Below are 18,145 nucleotides of genomic sequence, written 5' to 3' on the forward strand. Positions count from 1 at the left end.
TCCACTATGGACTGGACTCTCACAATTTTATGTTAGATCAATTATGGACTGGACTCTCACAATATTATGTTCGATCCACTATGGACTGGACTCTCACACTATTATGTTAGATCCACTAAGGACTGGACTCTCCCACTATTATGTTAGATCCACTATGTACTGGACTCTCACACTATTATGTTAGATCCACTATGGACTGGACTCTCACACTATTATGTTAGATCCACTATGGACTGGACTCTCACACTATTATGTTAGATCCACTATGGACTGGACTCTCACACTATTATGTTAGATCCACTATGGACTGGACTCTCACACTATAATGTTCGATCCACTATGGACTGGACTCTCACACTATTATGTTAGATCCACTATGGACTGGACTCTCACACTATTATGTTAGATCCACTATGGACTGGACTCTCACAATATTATGTTAGATCCACTATGGACTGGACTCTCACAATTTTATGTTAGATCCACTATGTACTGGACTCTCACACTATTATGTTAGATCCACTATGGACTGGACTCTCACACTATTATGTTAGATCCACTATGGACTGGACTCTCACACTATTATGTTAGATCCACTATGGACTGGACTCTCACACTATTATGTTAGATCCACTATGGACTGGACTCTCACACTATAATGTTCGATCCACTATGGACTGGACTCTCACACTATTATGTTAGATCCACTATGGACTGGACTCTCACACTATTATGTTAGATCCACTATGGACTGGACTCTCACAATATTATGTTAGATCCACTATGGACTGGACTCTCACAATTTTATGTTAGATCAATTATGGACTGGACTCTCACAATATTATGTTCGATCCACTATGGACTGGACTCTCACACTATTATGTTAGATCCACTAAGGACTGGACTCTCCCACTATTATGTTAGATCCACTATGTACTGGACTCTCACACTATTATGTTAGATCCACTATGGACTGGACTCTCACACTATTATGTTAGATCCACTATGGACTGGACTCTCACACTATTATGTTAGATCCACTATGGACTGGACTCTCACACTATTATGTTAGATCCACTATGGACTGGACTCTCACACTATAATGTTAGATCCACTATGGACTGGACTCTCACACTATTATGTTAGATCCACTATGGACTGAACTCTCACTATTATGTTAGATCCACTATGGACTGGACTCTCACAATATTATGTTAGATCCACTATGGACTGGACTCTCACACTATTATGTTAGATCCATTATGGACTGAACTCTCACTATTATGTTAGATCCACTATGGACTGGACTCTCACAATATTATGTTAGATCCACTATGGACTGGACTCTCACAATATTATGTTAGATCCACTATGGACTGGACTCTCACTATTATGTTAGATCCACTAAGGACTGGACTCTCACACTATTATGTTAGATCCACTATGGACTGGACTCACTCAAGGCCCGGGGGGGCCAGATCTGGCCCGCCACATCATTTTACCTGGCCTGCAAACACCTGGAAATAAAGTACTTCATATTTTCCTCACTAAATGTAATGGACTTGTTTCATTTTGACAGAAAAAAATATATGTACTGCTTGAAATTGCATACCTTTTCAACTTTAATAGTATCCATTATTGCAACAAATATTACAGTATATTATATTTTCCAAACATTTGACTAAATAAAAATAAATACTTAAATATCTGCTTGACTTATTTTATATACAAATGTGGAAGACTTGCTCTTCCGGGTTCTTCAGACCACCAATTACGGACATGACCGCCTCGTTCATCTTTCTGAACAATGATTTATTTTGCAATAAATGTTTTTTGTGTTCGTTTTCAGTCATTTCTGTCCGTCTCGCCCTCGGGTTTTCTCTCCACCATCAAGAACCCCTCTCCTTCCCGGCTGCTGCTCTTTAACAGAGTGACCGGTGATTAGATAAGCCATCCCAGGTATGCCATCTACGCACCTGTCGCTAATCTCGAAACCGGTACTGGCACACCCCGCTTTGCTGCAGGTCCGCAGGCCACGCCCCCCCACAACATATTTTTATTTATATTATTTACAATGTTCTTTACAGTCTGCCTCAACTTGAGCCAGGAAAAAACCCTAATTATCTGGATTTTGTAGCCTTTCCTTTTCAGCCACATGTTAGAGGTGATTGGTGTGTGGACGCTCCACTCTAATACCACCCTCGTCCATCTCCCCTCCCCACCCTAAATCTCCCACACCAAATAGCTCCTCCTGGGGTATCATTACCACTTCCACCTGCCGCCCTCCTCCTTGTTGCAGCCTGAGAGCATCAAACACACGCGCCTTGGAAGACAGCTTCAGTCCGTGCGAGAACACACACCCCGGTGAAGGGAGGGGTAATTGGTATTTCTGGAAGTACTGGACATGGAGTCATTACACCTACAGGAAGCCGAACAATATGGAGTTGATCTCCTCTCTGGAGCTATAACGGCTTTGGTGCTTTTATTAAGACTTTTTACACCATGCTGGAGTGTCCATTAAACCAGGAGAACATTTGTGAGGTGAGAGTTTACTTATATGAGACCGGATGGAGGAGCTCTTCACTCCAGGTCAGGGGTGTCAAAGTGGTTTTCATCGAGGGCCACATGGCAGTTATGGCTGCTATCAGAGGGCCACATGTAACAGTGAATGTAACAGTTCCACTCAGGATTGAATACAAAGTCTCCCTACTAACCCACCAGTGCTTCCATGGAAATGCCCCCCCTACCTCAAAGAACTACTCACCCCCAAATCCTCCACACGACACCTCCACTCCGGACAGGGTAACCTCCTCCAACCTCCGAGGACAAAGCTACAAACAATGGGCTGCTCCGCCGTTCCCAGTCTGAGGAACGCTCTCCCTGACCCCCTGAGGGTACCACAGACTGTGGATGCTTTTAAAAAAGGCTTAAAAACCCTTCTCTTTTTTAAGAAAGCCTTTTTTTTTTAGTTATATGCATACTAGTTCTAGCTATTTGGCTGTTCGAGTTTTTATTTTTTATTTTTTTTAATTATTTTTTATTTTTATTTTATTTTATTTTTTAATACGTTGTAGCACTTTTTTTTTTACAAATAAAATCTATTATTAAAAAAATTAATCTATTGAATAATGTATGCATTTGCCTCTGGATTTCATGATTAATTATATACATTGTTTTAAGTAGACTGTCCATTTTACAGTAAAAGCTTTACGTTTTACAAAATCTTCCCGTAAAATGGGTTTTTTTTTTTTTTTTTTGGGGGCGATTGCTGAAAAGCAGAGCGATAAGTTTATTGCAAAATAAACCAAATCACAAAACCGTCAAGCCTGTTATGTCCGTCCTTGGTGGTCCGAAGAACCCGGAGAAGCAAGACCTCCACAAAGGCGCTACGGATTATAAGGCGCATTAAAGGAGTCATATTATTGTTATTTTTTTTCTAAATGTAGAATAATTCCTTGTGGTCTACATCAGTGTTTTTCAACCACTGTACAGTCTGGTGTGCCGTGGGAGATTATCTAATTTCACCTATTTGAGTAAAAATGTTTTTTTGCAAACCGGTAATTATAGTCTGCAAATGATGTGTTGTTGTTGAGTGTCGGTGCTGTCTAGAGCTCGGCAGAGTAACCGTGTAATACTCTTCCATGTCAGTAGGTGGCAGCCGGTAGCTAATTGCTTTGTAGATGTCGGGAACAGCGGGAGGCAGTGTGCAGGTAAAAAGGTATCTAATGCTTACGCCAAAAATAAACAAAAGGTGAGTGCCCCTAAGAAAAGGCATTGAAGGCTATGCAGAACAAAACTAAAACTGAACTGGCTGCAAAGTAAACAAAAACAGAATGCTGGACGACAGCAAAGACTTACTGTGGAGCAAAGACAATGTACATCCAAACGTAACATGACAATCGACAATGTCCACAAAAAGAAGGATAAAAACAACTAAAATATTCTTGATTGCTAAAACAAAGCTGATGCGGTAAATATCGCTCAAAGGAAGACATGAAACTGCTACAGGAAAATACCAAAAAGAGAGAAAAAGCCACCAAAATAGGAGCGCAAGACAAGAACTAAAACACTAAACACAGGAAAACAGCAAAAAAGTCCAAATAAGTCAGGGTGTGATGTGACAGGTGGTGACAGTACACCTACTTTACTCTACATAACATGTAATGGTGGTTCTTTGGTCAAAATGTTGCATAGATGATGTTTTACGGACCATCTTCAACCGCTCTTCAGGTTGCACCGTTTTGTGGGCGGCCTTATTTACGTGGCTCACCTTCGACAGCGTCTTCTCCCCGTCATCTTTGTTGTAGCGGTGTAGCGTGCAAGGACGGCAGTGGAAGAAGTGTCAAAAGATGGAGCTAACTGTTTTAATGACATTCAGACTTTACTTCAATCAATAACGGAGCAGCATCTCCTCATCCGGAAACAACAAGAAGCCCGGAAATGTGTCCCGTGAAAAACCGTCCGACAGGAACCCTCTAATAACTAAAGTTCCTTGGGTGAATAATGTAAACTCACTACACCGGTATGTTTTAGCGCTTTCATGGCGAGTTTACACTACTTTAGAAGAAGCTTATCGACTACAGCGTTGCTACAATGGTGGAAGCGTCCACATTTTCGGACTTATGCAGGATGAATGTCTTATAACAAGAAGATAGAGAAAAAGAAGAAGCTTATCGACTACGGTGTCTCCACGGACTACAAAGGCGGACACCACAATGTACAACAACAACAACAAAACTGGCAGCTCAGTCAACAGAATTTTAACGCAAAAAAAAACAGTAGTAGTTTTTTTTTCAATTTACAGTAATATGCTGTAAAGAACACCGTATAATGTATTGTCATTTTTATTAATTTGATGAGTACTTTGCTGTAAATGTAAGTATTTTATTTAAACAAAAACATGTTTGGGAAGTATGATAATATACTGTAATATTTGTTGCAATATAGTGGATCTAACATAATAGTGAGAGTCCAGTCCATAGTGGATCTAACATAATAGTGAGAGTCCAGTCCATAGTGGATCTAACATAATAGTGAGAGTCCAGTCCATAGTGGATCTAACATAATAGTGTGAGAGTCCAGTCCATAGTGGATCTAACATAATAGTGTGAGAGTCCAGTCCATAGTGGATCTAACATAATAGTGAGAGTCCAGTCCATAGTGGATCTAACATAATAGTGTGAGAGTCCAGTCCATAGTGGATCTAACATAATAGTGTGAGAGTCCAGTCCATAGTGGATCTAACATAATAGTGTGAGAGTCCAGTCCATAGTGGATCTAACATAATAGTGAGAGTCCAGTCCATAGTGGATCTAACATAATAGTGTGAGAGTCCAGTCCATAGTGGATCGAACATAATAGTGTGAGAGTCCAGTCCATAGTGGATCTAACATAATAGTGTGAGAGTCCAGTCCATAGTGGATCTAGTTAATAGTGTGAGAGTCCAGTCCATAGTGGATCTAACATAATAGTGTGAGAGTCCAGTCCATAGTGGATCTAACATAATAGTGAGAGTCCAGTCCATAGTGAATCTAACATAATAGTGATAGTCCAGTCCTTAGTGGATCTAACATAATAGTGTGAGAGTCCAGTCCATAGTGGATCTAACATAATAGCGTGAGAGTCCAGTCCATAGTGGATCTAACATTATAGTGTGAGAGTCCAGTCCATAGTGGATCTAACATAATAGCGTGAGAGTCCAGTCCATAGTGGATCTTACATAATAGTGTGAGAGTCCAGTCCATAGTGGATCTTACATAATAGCGTGAGAGTCCAGTCCATAGTGGATCTAACATAATAGCGTGAGAGTCCAGTCCATAGTGGATCTTACATAATAGCGTGAGAGTCCAGTCCATAGTGGATCTTACATAATAGCGTGAGAGTCCAGTCCATAGTGGATCTAACAAAATAGTGATAGTCCAGTCCTTAGTGGATCTAACATAATAGTGTGAGAGTCCAGTCCATAGTGGATCTAACATAATAGCGTGAGAGTCCAGTCCATAGTGGATCTTACATAATAGCGTGAGAGTCCAGTCCATAGTGGATCTAACACAATAGTGTGAGAGTCCAGTCCAATAATAATATGACTCCTTTAATGTGCCCTATAATCCGGTGCGCCTTATATACGAAAAAAGATCGAAAATAGACCATTCATCTGCAGTGCGCCTTCTGATCGGGTGCACCCTATGGCTCGGAAAATACGGTACATATATTTTTTCTGTCAAAATGAAACAAATCCATTACATTTAGTGAGAAAATATGAAGTACTTTATTGACTCGTATAATTTCCAGGTGTTTGCGGGCCAGATAAAATGATGTGGCGGGTCAGATCTGGACCTTGAGTTTGACAAGTGTGCTCTAAAGCTATTAGGTCACGTGTTGTTATCAGGTGGTTGAACCCAAAATGTACAAGTGATTTTACAAATAATATTAGGGTTCATAAATAATTGATTAAATATAATGATAATAATTAATTGAGAAATGTGTTCCAAAACGTGTGTCCACATAAGGCACCAGGCTGCTGAGTACAGCGCAGTTCCACACCAACACAAACAACTACTAAAATAATATAATGGATGAGAATAATGCAACATGAACACTTTCCTGACAGTGTGAATCCAAACCAAGCATTATTATATTTACTCTAACATTATGTATGCTTGCTCTTGTACTGAAGGTCAGCCCTTGATGCCTCCAGGCTGACACCAAAAGCCACACTGACCCCTAGTGGTCGTTGTGTTACAAGCAACCTGTTTTCTATTAAACTCATGACAGTCTTCAAAACAGAGATGGGGAACATCAGGGAAGCTAATTCCGAAAAAAGGGAAACTTTGTGGATGCTTTCTTGTGGAGATCGAAGCTGATTTGATGAATTTCTCCCAAGTTTGCCAAGGTTATCTGAGATTTTTAAACAGAGCCTTGAAGCTGATCTAAAAAGAGCACGACGATAAGGAAAGCTGGATCCTACTCTCTTTGTGTGCAAATTGCAGCACACTGAGGTTTGATGATGATGTTACAGTCCCATCTGTAGACTCTGTAACTGTCCTCAGCCAGCAGCATGAGCTCAATTGCATATGATTAATGAGCACGCTCATAGGAAAATGATCATTTTTAACACTGAAATATTTTCCAGCCATCTGTCGACCTTCCTCTCCATTAAAGCTGCTGTCTGGCTGTCCATCTCCCGGTCTGGATCTTTGGCTTCGTGTGAGCAGCCAAGCAGAACTTCACAACAGCCTCCAAGATATCTGTGCTGCAGCTCAGCACTTGGACTTGCTCTATATGCACAGCACAGGCACACTAAAGTGGAGTCCTCACGCTGTGGGTCCAAACCTACACCTTCTATTCATATATATATATATATATATATATATATATATATATATATATATATTTATATATACATATATATGTATACATATATGCATGTATATATACATATACATATATATACTTACACAAGTATATATATACATATATATTTATAAATATATACATATATATTCACATAGACATATATAAATATATGCATATATACAATTATATATTCATATATATATATTCATATATATATATACACACACATGTATATATACATATATATGTATACATATATACATGTATATATACATATATACATACATATATATGTATACATTAAAACATGCATATATACATATACATAAGTATATATATATACATATATATATTTTTATAAATATATACATATATATTCACATACATACTGTATATACATATATATTCACATGTGCATATATAAATATATGCATATATACAAATATATATATATACACATATATATATATATATATACATACATATATATATATATATACATATGTATATACATATATATACATACATATATACATATATATACATATATATATACATACATATATATACATACATACATATATACATATATATACATACATATATACATATATATATATACATATATACATATATATATATATATATATATATATATATATATATATATATATATATATATATCCAATCCACTTTATTTATATAGCACATTTAAACAACAAAATGTTTCCAAAGTGCTGCACAACAATATTAAACACAATTAAAAACAATATAAATAAATATGATTAAAAACAATTTCAAAGGGTAAAACCAATTAAAACAGTAAATAGAAATCAAAATTTTAAAAACACAGAGGACAACAGATATATATATAATATATACCACGTCCATCCCAGCCGCCTGCTGCCCAAGCTCAGTTACTCATGTGGGCCTGCAGACGCCACCATCCTCTCAACTGGGTCTTCCGCCGACGCCACCATTTTCTCCTCCAGTGGGTCTTCCGACGCCGCCTCCAGCTTCTGTAGCGGGTCTTCCCACGACATCGCCTCCAACCCTGCAGTCAGCTTCAGCATGGCCTCTAGCTCTGCAGTCAGCCTCCAGCTCTGCAGTCAGTTGCAGCTCAGCCTCCAGCTCTGCAGTCAGCCTCCAGCTCTGCAGTCATTTACAGCTCAGCCTAAAGCTCTGCTGTCAGTTACAGCTCAGCCTCCAGCTCTGCAGTCATTTACAGCTCAGCCTAAAGCTCTGCTGTCAGTTACAGCTCAGCCTCCAGCTCTGCAGTCAGTTACAGCTCAGCCTCCAGCTCTGCAGTCAGCTCCAGCTCTGCAGTCAGTTACAGCTCAGCCTCCAGCTCTGCAGTCAGCTCCAGCTCTGCAGTCAGTTACAGCTCAGCCTCCAGCTCTGCAGTCAGCTCCAGCTCAACCTCCAGCCCAACTGCCTGCTCGCCTGACTTGAATGCATCCGTTAGGGCACGTGTGGCCTGCATCCTTGTTGGCCACGTATGTGGCCAGTTCATGGACACCCTCCGCGCCATCAGCAGCAACGCCCCCAATGGACTACCCTCCTACACTCTCAAGGATAATTCAATAACTGTACCCACTCGGCATCCATCGCAGCCAGTCACCCAAAAGGGGGGTGTCCTTACATCTGTGGCCCCTTTCCAAATACTTTTCTTTTTCCCAATTTTGGACTTTCTGAGTTTTTCCATCCCCGGGTGTGAGTTCAGATCAGAAAATGTCATTGTGGTTTGTGCAGCCCTTTGAAAGGCTCTACAAATAAACATTGATTGGGGGGCGGCGTGGCGGGGTTGGGAGAGTGGGCAATCCCCACCTTCTACCAACCTCATCAAGTCCGTTGTGTCCTTGAGCAAGACACTTCACACCTACTCAGTGGCCTAGTGGTTAGAGTGTCCGCCCTGAGATCGGTAGGTTGTGAGTTCAAACCCCGGCCGAGTCGTACCAAAGACTATAAAAATGGGACCCTTTACTTCACTGCTTGGCACTCAGTTCAAGGGTTGGAATTGGACAAATTTCACCCCACCTAGTGTGTGTGTGACAATCATTGGTACTTTGACTTTACTTTAACCCTTGCTCCTGATGGGTCGTGGTTAGGGCCTTGCCTGGCAGTTCCCGCCATCAGTGTGTGATTGGGTGAATGTGGAAATAGTGTCAAAGTAGAACCCATTGATTGATCAAATGCTATTAAAGAGACACATATATCTATTGACAAAATTGTATGATCCGCTATAGAGGGACAAGCAGTAGAAAATGGATGAATGGAAGGATGGAGGATATTTGATCATAAACACATGCATTTGAATGGTGTTACTCACGTGGTGAAGGCAGGATTGTACTTGGCTCCCAGGTAGTAGGAGTACAGGTTGAACATGCCGATCATGAAGGCCACAAACACCATGATGAAGATGACCATGAACTTGAAGATGTCTTTGACTGTGCGTCCCAGCGAGATCTGCAGGGGACCGAAGCTCTCATTGGCCGGGAGGATGTAGGCGATGCGCGAGAAGCTCAGGACCACCGCGATGGCGTACAGACCCTCGGAGATGATCTGGGGGTCGGACGGGCGCCACTTGTTCCTGGCTGGCAGAGGAAAGAAAACGGTTTTATTTGAATGAGGAACTTCAGTGTCAACAGGTCTTTCAATGAAAGTCACATTGTTAGTTTGTTTGTCAAAAATACTGAATGTGAAGAATCTTAATGCGAGAGGATGGATAAAGATGCAAAGAAGAAAAGTTAGAAGAGCAACTGACAGGCGATGGATGGGAGGTCAGTGGGAAGCGAAGACGGGGGATAAAAAGATTCCGAGTCTGGGGAGAATTAAGAGCTGAGACATGAGGGAGGAAAGAATAATGGTCTGGAGATAAAAAAGCAAAGAAAAACAAACACAAGAAAGAAAAGACCACTTCTGGTAATGGTTATTTAGGGCCTGGGAAGGCATTTTAAGGTGATGATCACTGACAATGAGGTGGGATGGGTCATAAATCATCATCTGTTTGCTGTTGTGACACAGTCTGGCCACTAGATGGCAGCACTGATGTTCTCTCAGCGACCTCAGCTGACTTGGATCACACTTGAAGTAAATATGGTCAATTATTGTCACGCTCTGGACCTTTTTGGACTAAAAACATTAGTAATTTTCCGGACATATTAATTATAATGGCCTGGAGTTGGTCAGAAATGTGTATGACAGTACTTTAATCTAATTCATGTTCCAATGAATTCATTACATAATTCATTCATTAAATGACATTTAAAGTGCCATTCCTTGTTGTCTACATCAGTGTTTTTCAACCACTGTGCCGCGGCACACCAGTGTGCCGTGAGATACGGTCTGGTGTGCCGTGGGAGATTATGTAATTTCACCTATTTGGGTTAAAAAAATTTTTTTGCAAACCAGCAATTATAGTCTGCAAATGATGTGTTGTTGTTGAGCTCGGCAGAGTAACCGTGTAATACTCTTCCATACCAGTAGGTGGCGGCCGGTAGCTAATTGCTTTGTAGATGTTGCAAACAGCGGGAGGCTGCGTGCAGGTAAAACATACTTGCCAACCCTCCCGGATTTTCCGGGAGACTCCCGAAATTCAGCGCCTCTCCCGAAAACCTCCCGGGACAAATTTTCTCCCGAAAATCTCCCGAAATTCAGGCGGACCTGAGTGACGCGTCGACAGCCTATTTTCACGTCCGCTTTCCCACAATATAAACAGCGTTCCTGCCCAATCATGAGGGCGAGTTATTGGTTTCTTATGTGGGTTTATTGTTAGGCATTTTCATTAACGTCCTCCCAGCGCGGCAACAACACACAAAAACAGCAGTCACGTTTTCATCTACCGTAAAGCAGTTCGTCTGTTGTAAACAGCAATGTTGTGACACTCTTAAACAGGACAATACTGCCATCTAATGTACATGCATATGTGACAATAACATCTACGGCTTTTAGAGAGTGCAGTGCACAACTGGGCACACAATAAGGAGACGAAGCAGAATGCATCATCAGAGAGGGTGTTCAGAGAATAGAACAAGGATGGACAATTCAACCCTTAACTCAACAATGAGTAGATGAGTGTTATGTGTGTGTATATGTGTAAATAAATGAACACTGAAATTCAAGTATTTCTCTTTATATATATATATATATAATTCACTGTAAGTCAAGTATTTCTTATACATATATATATATATATATATATATATATATATATATATATATATATATATATATATATATATATATATATATATGAAATACTTGACTTGGTGAATTCTAGCTGTAAATATACTCCTCTCCTCTTAACCACGCCCCCAACCACACCCCCGCCCCCCCCCCACACACACACCTCCCGAAATCGGAGGTCTCAAGGTTGGCAAGTATGAGGTAAAAAGGTGTCTAATGCTTATACCAAAATTAAACAAAAGGTGAGTGCCTTTAAGAAAAGGCATTGAAGGTTAAGGAAGGCTATGCAGAACGAAACTTCAACTGAACTGGCTACAAAGTAAACAAAAACAGAATGCTGGACGACAGCAAAGACTTACTGCGGAGCAAAGACGGCGTCCACAATGTACACCCGGACATGACATGACAATCTACAATGTTCCCATGAAGAAGGATGAAAACAACTGAAATATTCTTGATTGCTAAAACAAAGTAGATGCGGGGAATATCGCTCAAAGGAAGACATGAAACTGCTACAGGAAAATATAAAAAAAAAGAGAAAAAGCCACCAAAATAGGAGCGCAAGACAAGAACTAAAACACTACACACAGGAAAACAGCAAAACAGTCCAAATAAGTCAGGGGGTGATGTGACAGGTGGTGACAGTACACCTACTTTGAGACAAGAGCTATAGTGATGCATGCTTGTTTATGCTTTAAAGTCATATCCAACAATTGCAACAACGACTTTTTACTGTCAATTGAGTTTCTTTTTTAATGATGTCTGCTGGTGGTGTACCTCCGGATTTTTGTCAACGCAAAAATTGTGCCTTGGCTCAAAAAAGGTTGAAAAACACTGGTCTACATAACACGTAATGGTGGTTCTTTGGTCAAACTCTAGCTGTCAGGTTCAAACACTGATGACATCTATTAAACAAGACAAGAAGCAAAGAATCAAACAGAGACATAATTAAATTAGGACATAATTGAGGAGAGACGCCCTCGACCTGTAACCTCTTACAGTGTCTTAGCACGCTCTGACGAAAAAGGTTTACGTCTCCTCCTTTATTTGGACACTCCCTGGTTACACAACAACATCTGCTTCCAAAGGAATGGGGAGTATGTAAACAGTCATTGTTTTCGGTCACATTAACACAAAATAAAAAGATGCCTCGGGCTTGGGCTAGTCCTGGATTCAGCTTGAGCAGGTCTTCGATGACAATAGATAACCTCCTCCCGTCTCCTCCCATCGTACACAATGGAATTTTCCAAGCCTTTGCTTGGTGCAACAAAGACAGCCTCTTGTCTGTTCATTGGGAACTCAGAACGGAAAGTTTTTTGATAATTTACATACAATTTTTCTGACAGATTGATTTACAAACAAAAAGGACAGGCCTTTTTGTGGGCGGTCTTATTTACGTGCCTCCACTTCGACTGCATTTCCTCCCGTTCAGCCATGCTGCAGTTTTTTAGCGCTTCTATATCAAGTCTACTGACAAATATAAGTTAGAACTACGCGCTACTTTGTATTAGAAATGGCAAAGAACGAGGATGCATGTGCATGTACGAGCCAGTCTTCCTCATAACTAGAGGATGGCGGAAAAATAAGGAGCTTGTTGACTACGGACTAAAATGGCAGACTTGCGCAAAGCTTTTTTGCGTAAAACTTTACCATATATGGAGCTATCCGCTTACATCAAACTTGGGGAAAGTGTCACAATTTTGAGCAAATTCCATCAGGCTCGTTTGGAGGAAGCATGAAAAAAGGCAAGATTGGTTTCTTAAATATCTTCGCAATGGTTGTATTTCAAATTTTTTGGGACTCCCATATAAACAAAAATAGGTATCAATAGGTAAGAAAAGTTGATTTTGCACAATAGGTCCCATTTAAATGTATATCGTAAATTCAGGACTATAAACCACTACTTTTTTTTCCTACACTTTGAACCCTCGGGCTTATAAAATGGTGCGGCTAATTTATGGATTTTGTTTTGTGTTCAATAGTTTGCATTAAACCCAAGCATAGGACTGAAATGGTGTGTCATTGTTTATGCTATGGCCCCAACTTTTGAACATTTTATTCTGCCTTCAACCGAAAGTATAACCATCCATTACATTTCTACTTGTATGGAATTCTTTATTCATCACAACGAGCAGCGTTTGTACGTTTCACAATATAACTAAAACAATTCTTACTTACTAAACTGTCCCATGTGTGATGTCTGTAGGAGTGTTTTCATGCATATTTGTAAGCGGTATCGTAATGTTATGAAGCTAGCGTCGTTTGCATTAGCCAATATGCTAACACGTCTACGAGTGTCTGTGTAGGTGTTATTAATTTACAATGGCATTCTTTTTGTATTGTATTCCTCAGTAAATTCACCAAAACGTCACCGTGGAGGTATTGAGTCTGTTTAGCTGATTGGAGAGCTAGCTTCTGCAGCTAGTGGGTCCATGACCATGACTTCTGTTTTGTTTGATCAGCCGTTTTACTGCCGTGTTACAGACACTGTTTGGAAACAATTAAGGTATGTAAATAAATATTTACAAAATATATCTTTGTAAATACCTCATTTAACAGCCTAAATATCTGCTGCTTATACAAACCCCGTTTCCATATGAGTTGGGAAATTGTGTTAGATGTAAATATAAACGGAATACAATGATTTGCAAATCATTTTCAACCCATATTCAGTTGAATATGCTACAAAGACAACATATTTGATGTTCAAACTGATAAACATAAAAAATAATCATTAACTTTAGATTTTTGATGCCAGCAACACGTGACAAAGAAGTTGGGAAAGGTGGCAATAAATACTGATAAAGTTGAGGAATGCTCATCAAACACTTATTTGGAACATCCCACAGGTGAACAGGCAAATTGGGAACAGGTGGGTGCCATGATTGGCTATAAAAGTAGATTCCATGAAATGCTCAGTCATTCACAAACAAGGATGGGGCGAGGGTCACCACTTTGTCAACAAATGCGTGAGCAAATTGTTGAACAGTTTAAGAACAACCTTTCTCAACCAGCTATTGCAAGGAATTTAGGGATTTCACCATCTACGGCCCGTAATATCATCAAAGGGTTCAGAGAATCTGGAGAAATCACTGCACGTAAGCAGCTAAGCCCGTGACCTTCAATCCCTAAGGCTGTACTGCATGAACAAGCGACATCAGTGTGTAAAGGATATCACCACATGGGCTCAGGAACACTTCAGAAACCCACTGTCAGTAACTACAGTTAGTCGCTACATCTGTAAGTGCAAGTTAAAACTCTCCTATGCAAGGCGAAAACCGTTTATCAACAACACCCAGAAACGCCGTCGGCTTCGCTGGGCCTGAGCTCATCTAAAATGGACTGATACAAAGTGGGAAAGTGTTCTGTGGTCTGACTAGTCCACATTTCAAATTGTTTTTGGAAACTGTGGACGTCGTGTCCTCTGGACCTAAGAGGAAAAGAACCATCCGGATTGTTATAGGCTCAAAGTTGAAAAGCCAGCATCTGTGATGGTATGGGGGTGTATTAGTGCCCAAGACATGGGTAACTTACACATCTGTGAAGGCGCCATTAATGCTGAAAGGTACATACAGGTTTTGGAGCAACATATGTTGCCATCCAAGCAACGTTACCATGGACGCCCCTGCTTATTTCAGCAAGACAATGCCAAGCCACGTGTTACCTCAACGTGGCTTCATAGTAAACGAGTGTGGGTACTAGACTGGCCTGCCTGTTTCCCATTGAAAATGTGTGGCGCATTATGAAGCCTAAAATACCACAACGGAGACCCCCGGACTGTTGAACAACTTAAGCTGTACATCAAGCAAGAATGGGAAAGAATTCCACCTGAGAAGCTTCAAAAATGTGTCTCCTCAGTTCCCAAACGTTTACTGAGTGTTGTTAAAAGGAAAGGCCATGTAACACAGTGGTGAACATGCCCTTTCCCAACTACTTTGGCACGTGTTGCAGCCATGAAATTCTAAGTTAATTATTGTTTGCAATGAGTTTGAACATCAAATATGTTGTCTTTGTAGTGCATTCAACTGAATATGGGTTGAAAAGGATTTGCAAATCATTGTATTCTGTTTATATTTACATCTAACACAATTTCCCAACTCATATGGAAACGGGGTTTGTAGTTTGCCCAGGTCTGGTTTATATGTTTCCTGTGATGGACCAGCAACTAGTCTCCAGCTGCGACCCCATTAAGAACAAGCAGTACACAAAATTGACGTATAAATGGACGTGTGCAACTGAAGTTCCTCTTATCCTCCAATCTTTTGGAAATATGGCGGCAAAAACTAGAAAGACCAATCAACCAAACTGCCGTAATAGTCCTCTTGACCGTCTGTCCGATGTTCCATTACGCTCTGAGAGGCAATAAAAGCACACGACTCACCAAAAGTAAAATAGGCCACCTCGTCCGGCAGCGAGGCGTTGCTGAGGTCTTCATCGGGCACGTGCATGTCCACGTACTGCTGGGCTTTGGACGCCTTGAGGAAGGCCATGAAGCGCGCCGTGAAGGACGCCACGAAGATGGACAGCATGCCGAAGTCCAGGACGTTCCACAGGTGCATGATGTACTCTCTGGGCCCGTCGCTCCAGATCTCCTTGCACTCGGACCAGATCATGCCTGCACACGAATGAACACATGAGAAGGCGAACACGACAGATGTCAGCGGCACAAAACCAATCGTTTCAGAAAAGAACCACTCAGAATTCGCCACTTGAAAAAGAGGCACATGCTCGCGTTTGTCGTCTCTTTGAAGCCAAAACAAGAAGAGAATTGCTTAGTGAAGCGGTGCAGCCATCAGTGTAATCTGTGCAATTACTGGGCCTGCTGGAATCACAATGACCTCGTTCTACCTAAACCTCGGACCGCTTATTGCACTCGTGCGCGGCCATGAAGTGGAGCGGAGGGGAGCAATGCCATTACAGGAAAACTAATAGGAAAACCAATCAAGCCGTATCATCTGAAGTCGATAGAACAGGGGTGTCCTTAGTGAGGCCTGGGTGCAGGGTTCGGATTTAAATAGTAAATGGGTTATCATTGTATGGCGCCTTTCAATCAATCAATCAATCAATGTTTACTTATATAGCCCTAAATCACCAGTGTCTCAAAGGGCTGCACAAGCCACAACCTGGGCTCAGATCCTACATCAGGGCAAGAAAAAACTCAACCCAATGGGATAACAATGAGAAACCTTGGACGACCGGTGCAATGGACGTCGAGTGGATCTAGCATAATATTGTGAGAGTCTAGTCCGTAGTGGATCTAACATAATGGTGAGAGTCCGGTCCATAGTGGATCTAACATAATAGTGTGAGAGTCCAGTCCATAGTGGATCTAACATAATAGTGTCAGAGTCTAGTCCATAGTGGATCTAACATAATGGTGAGAGTCCAGTCCATAGTGGATCTAACATAATAGTGTGAGAGTCCAGACCATAGTGGATCTAACATAATAGTGTGAGAGTCCAGTCCATAGTGGATCTAACATAATAGTGAGAGAGTCCAGTCCATAGTGGATTTAACATAATAGTGTGAGAGTCCAGTCCATAGTGGATCTAACATAATAGTGTGAGAGTCAAGTCCATAGTGGATCTAACATAATAGTGTGAGAGTCCAGTCCATAGTGGATCTAACATAATAGTGTGAGAGTCCAGTCCATAGTGGATCTAACATGATAGTGTGAGAGTCCAGTCCATAGTGGATCTAACATAATAGTGAGAGTCCAGTCCATAGTGGATCTAACATAATAGTGTGAGAGTCCAGTCCATAGTGGACCTAACATAATAGTGAGAGTCCAGTCCATAGTGGATCTAAAATAATAGTGAGAGTCCAGTCCATAGTGGATCTAACATAATGGTGAGAGTCCAGTCCATAGTGGATCTAACATAATAGTGTGAGAGTCCAGTCCATAGTGGATCTAACATAATAGTATCAGAGTCTAGTCCATAGTGGATCTAACATAATGGTGAGAGTCCAGTCCATAGTGGATCTAACATAATAGTGTGAGAGTCCAGACCATAGTGGATCTAACATAATAGTGTGAGAGTCCAGTCCATAGTGGATCTAACATAATAATGAGAGTCCAGTCCATAGTGGATCTAGCATAATAGTGTGAGAGTCCAGTCCATAGTGGATCTAACATAATAGTGTGAGTCCAGTCCATAGTGAATCTAACATAATAGTGTGAGAGTCCAGTCCATAGTGGATCTAACATAATAGTGAGAGTCCAGTCCATAGTGGATCTAACATAATAGTGAGAGTCCAGTCCATAGTGGATCTAACATAATAGTGAGAGTCCAGTCCATAGTGAATCTAACATAATAGTGTGAGAGTCCAGTCCATAGTGGATCTAACATAATAGTGAGAGTCCAGTCCATAGTGGATCTAACATAATAGTGTGAGAGCCAAGTCCATAGTGGATCTAACATAATAGTGAGAGTCCAGTCTATAGTGGATCTAACATAATAGTGTGAGAGTCCAGTCCATAGTGGATCTAACATAATAGTGTGAGAGTCCAGTCCATAGTGGATCTAACATAATAGTGTGAGAGTCCTGTCCATAGTGGATCTAACATAATAGTGAGAGTCCAGTCCATAGTGGATCTAACATA

General features: G+C 40.8%; 1 protein-coding gene across 1 annotated transcript in view; it reads right to left on the minus strand.

Moving 5' to 3' along the window:
• The window catches only part of trpc7b (transient receptor potential cation channel, subfamily C, member 7b), a 210,705-nt gene that overhangs the window by 85,803 nt on the left and 106,757 nt on the right, over positions 1–18,145 (minus strand). The window contains exons 6-7 of the mRNA XM_061930380.2: positions 15,923–16,156; positions 9,686–9,950 (exon numbers count right to left, since the gene is read on the minus strand). Coding sequence (XP_061786364.2) covers positions 9,686–9,950; positions 15,923–16,156 — 499 coding nt within the window. The remainder of the gene's footprint in view (positions 1–9,685; positions 9,951–15,922; positions 16,157–18,145) is intronic.

The sequence above is a fragment of the Nerophis lumbriciformis genome, linkage group LG36 (assembly GCF_033978685.3).
Source record: "Nerophis lumbriciformis linkage group LG36, RoL_Nlum_v2.1, whole genome shotgun sequence".
Classification (NCBI taxonomy): Eukaryota; Metazoa; Chordata; class Actinopteri; order Syngnathiformes; family Syngnathidae; genus Nerophis; species Nerophis lumbriciformis.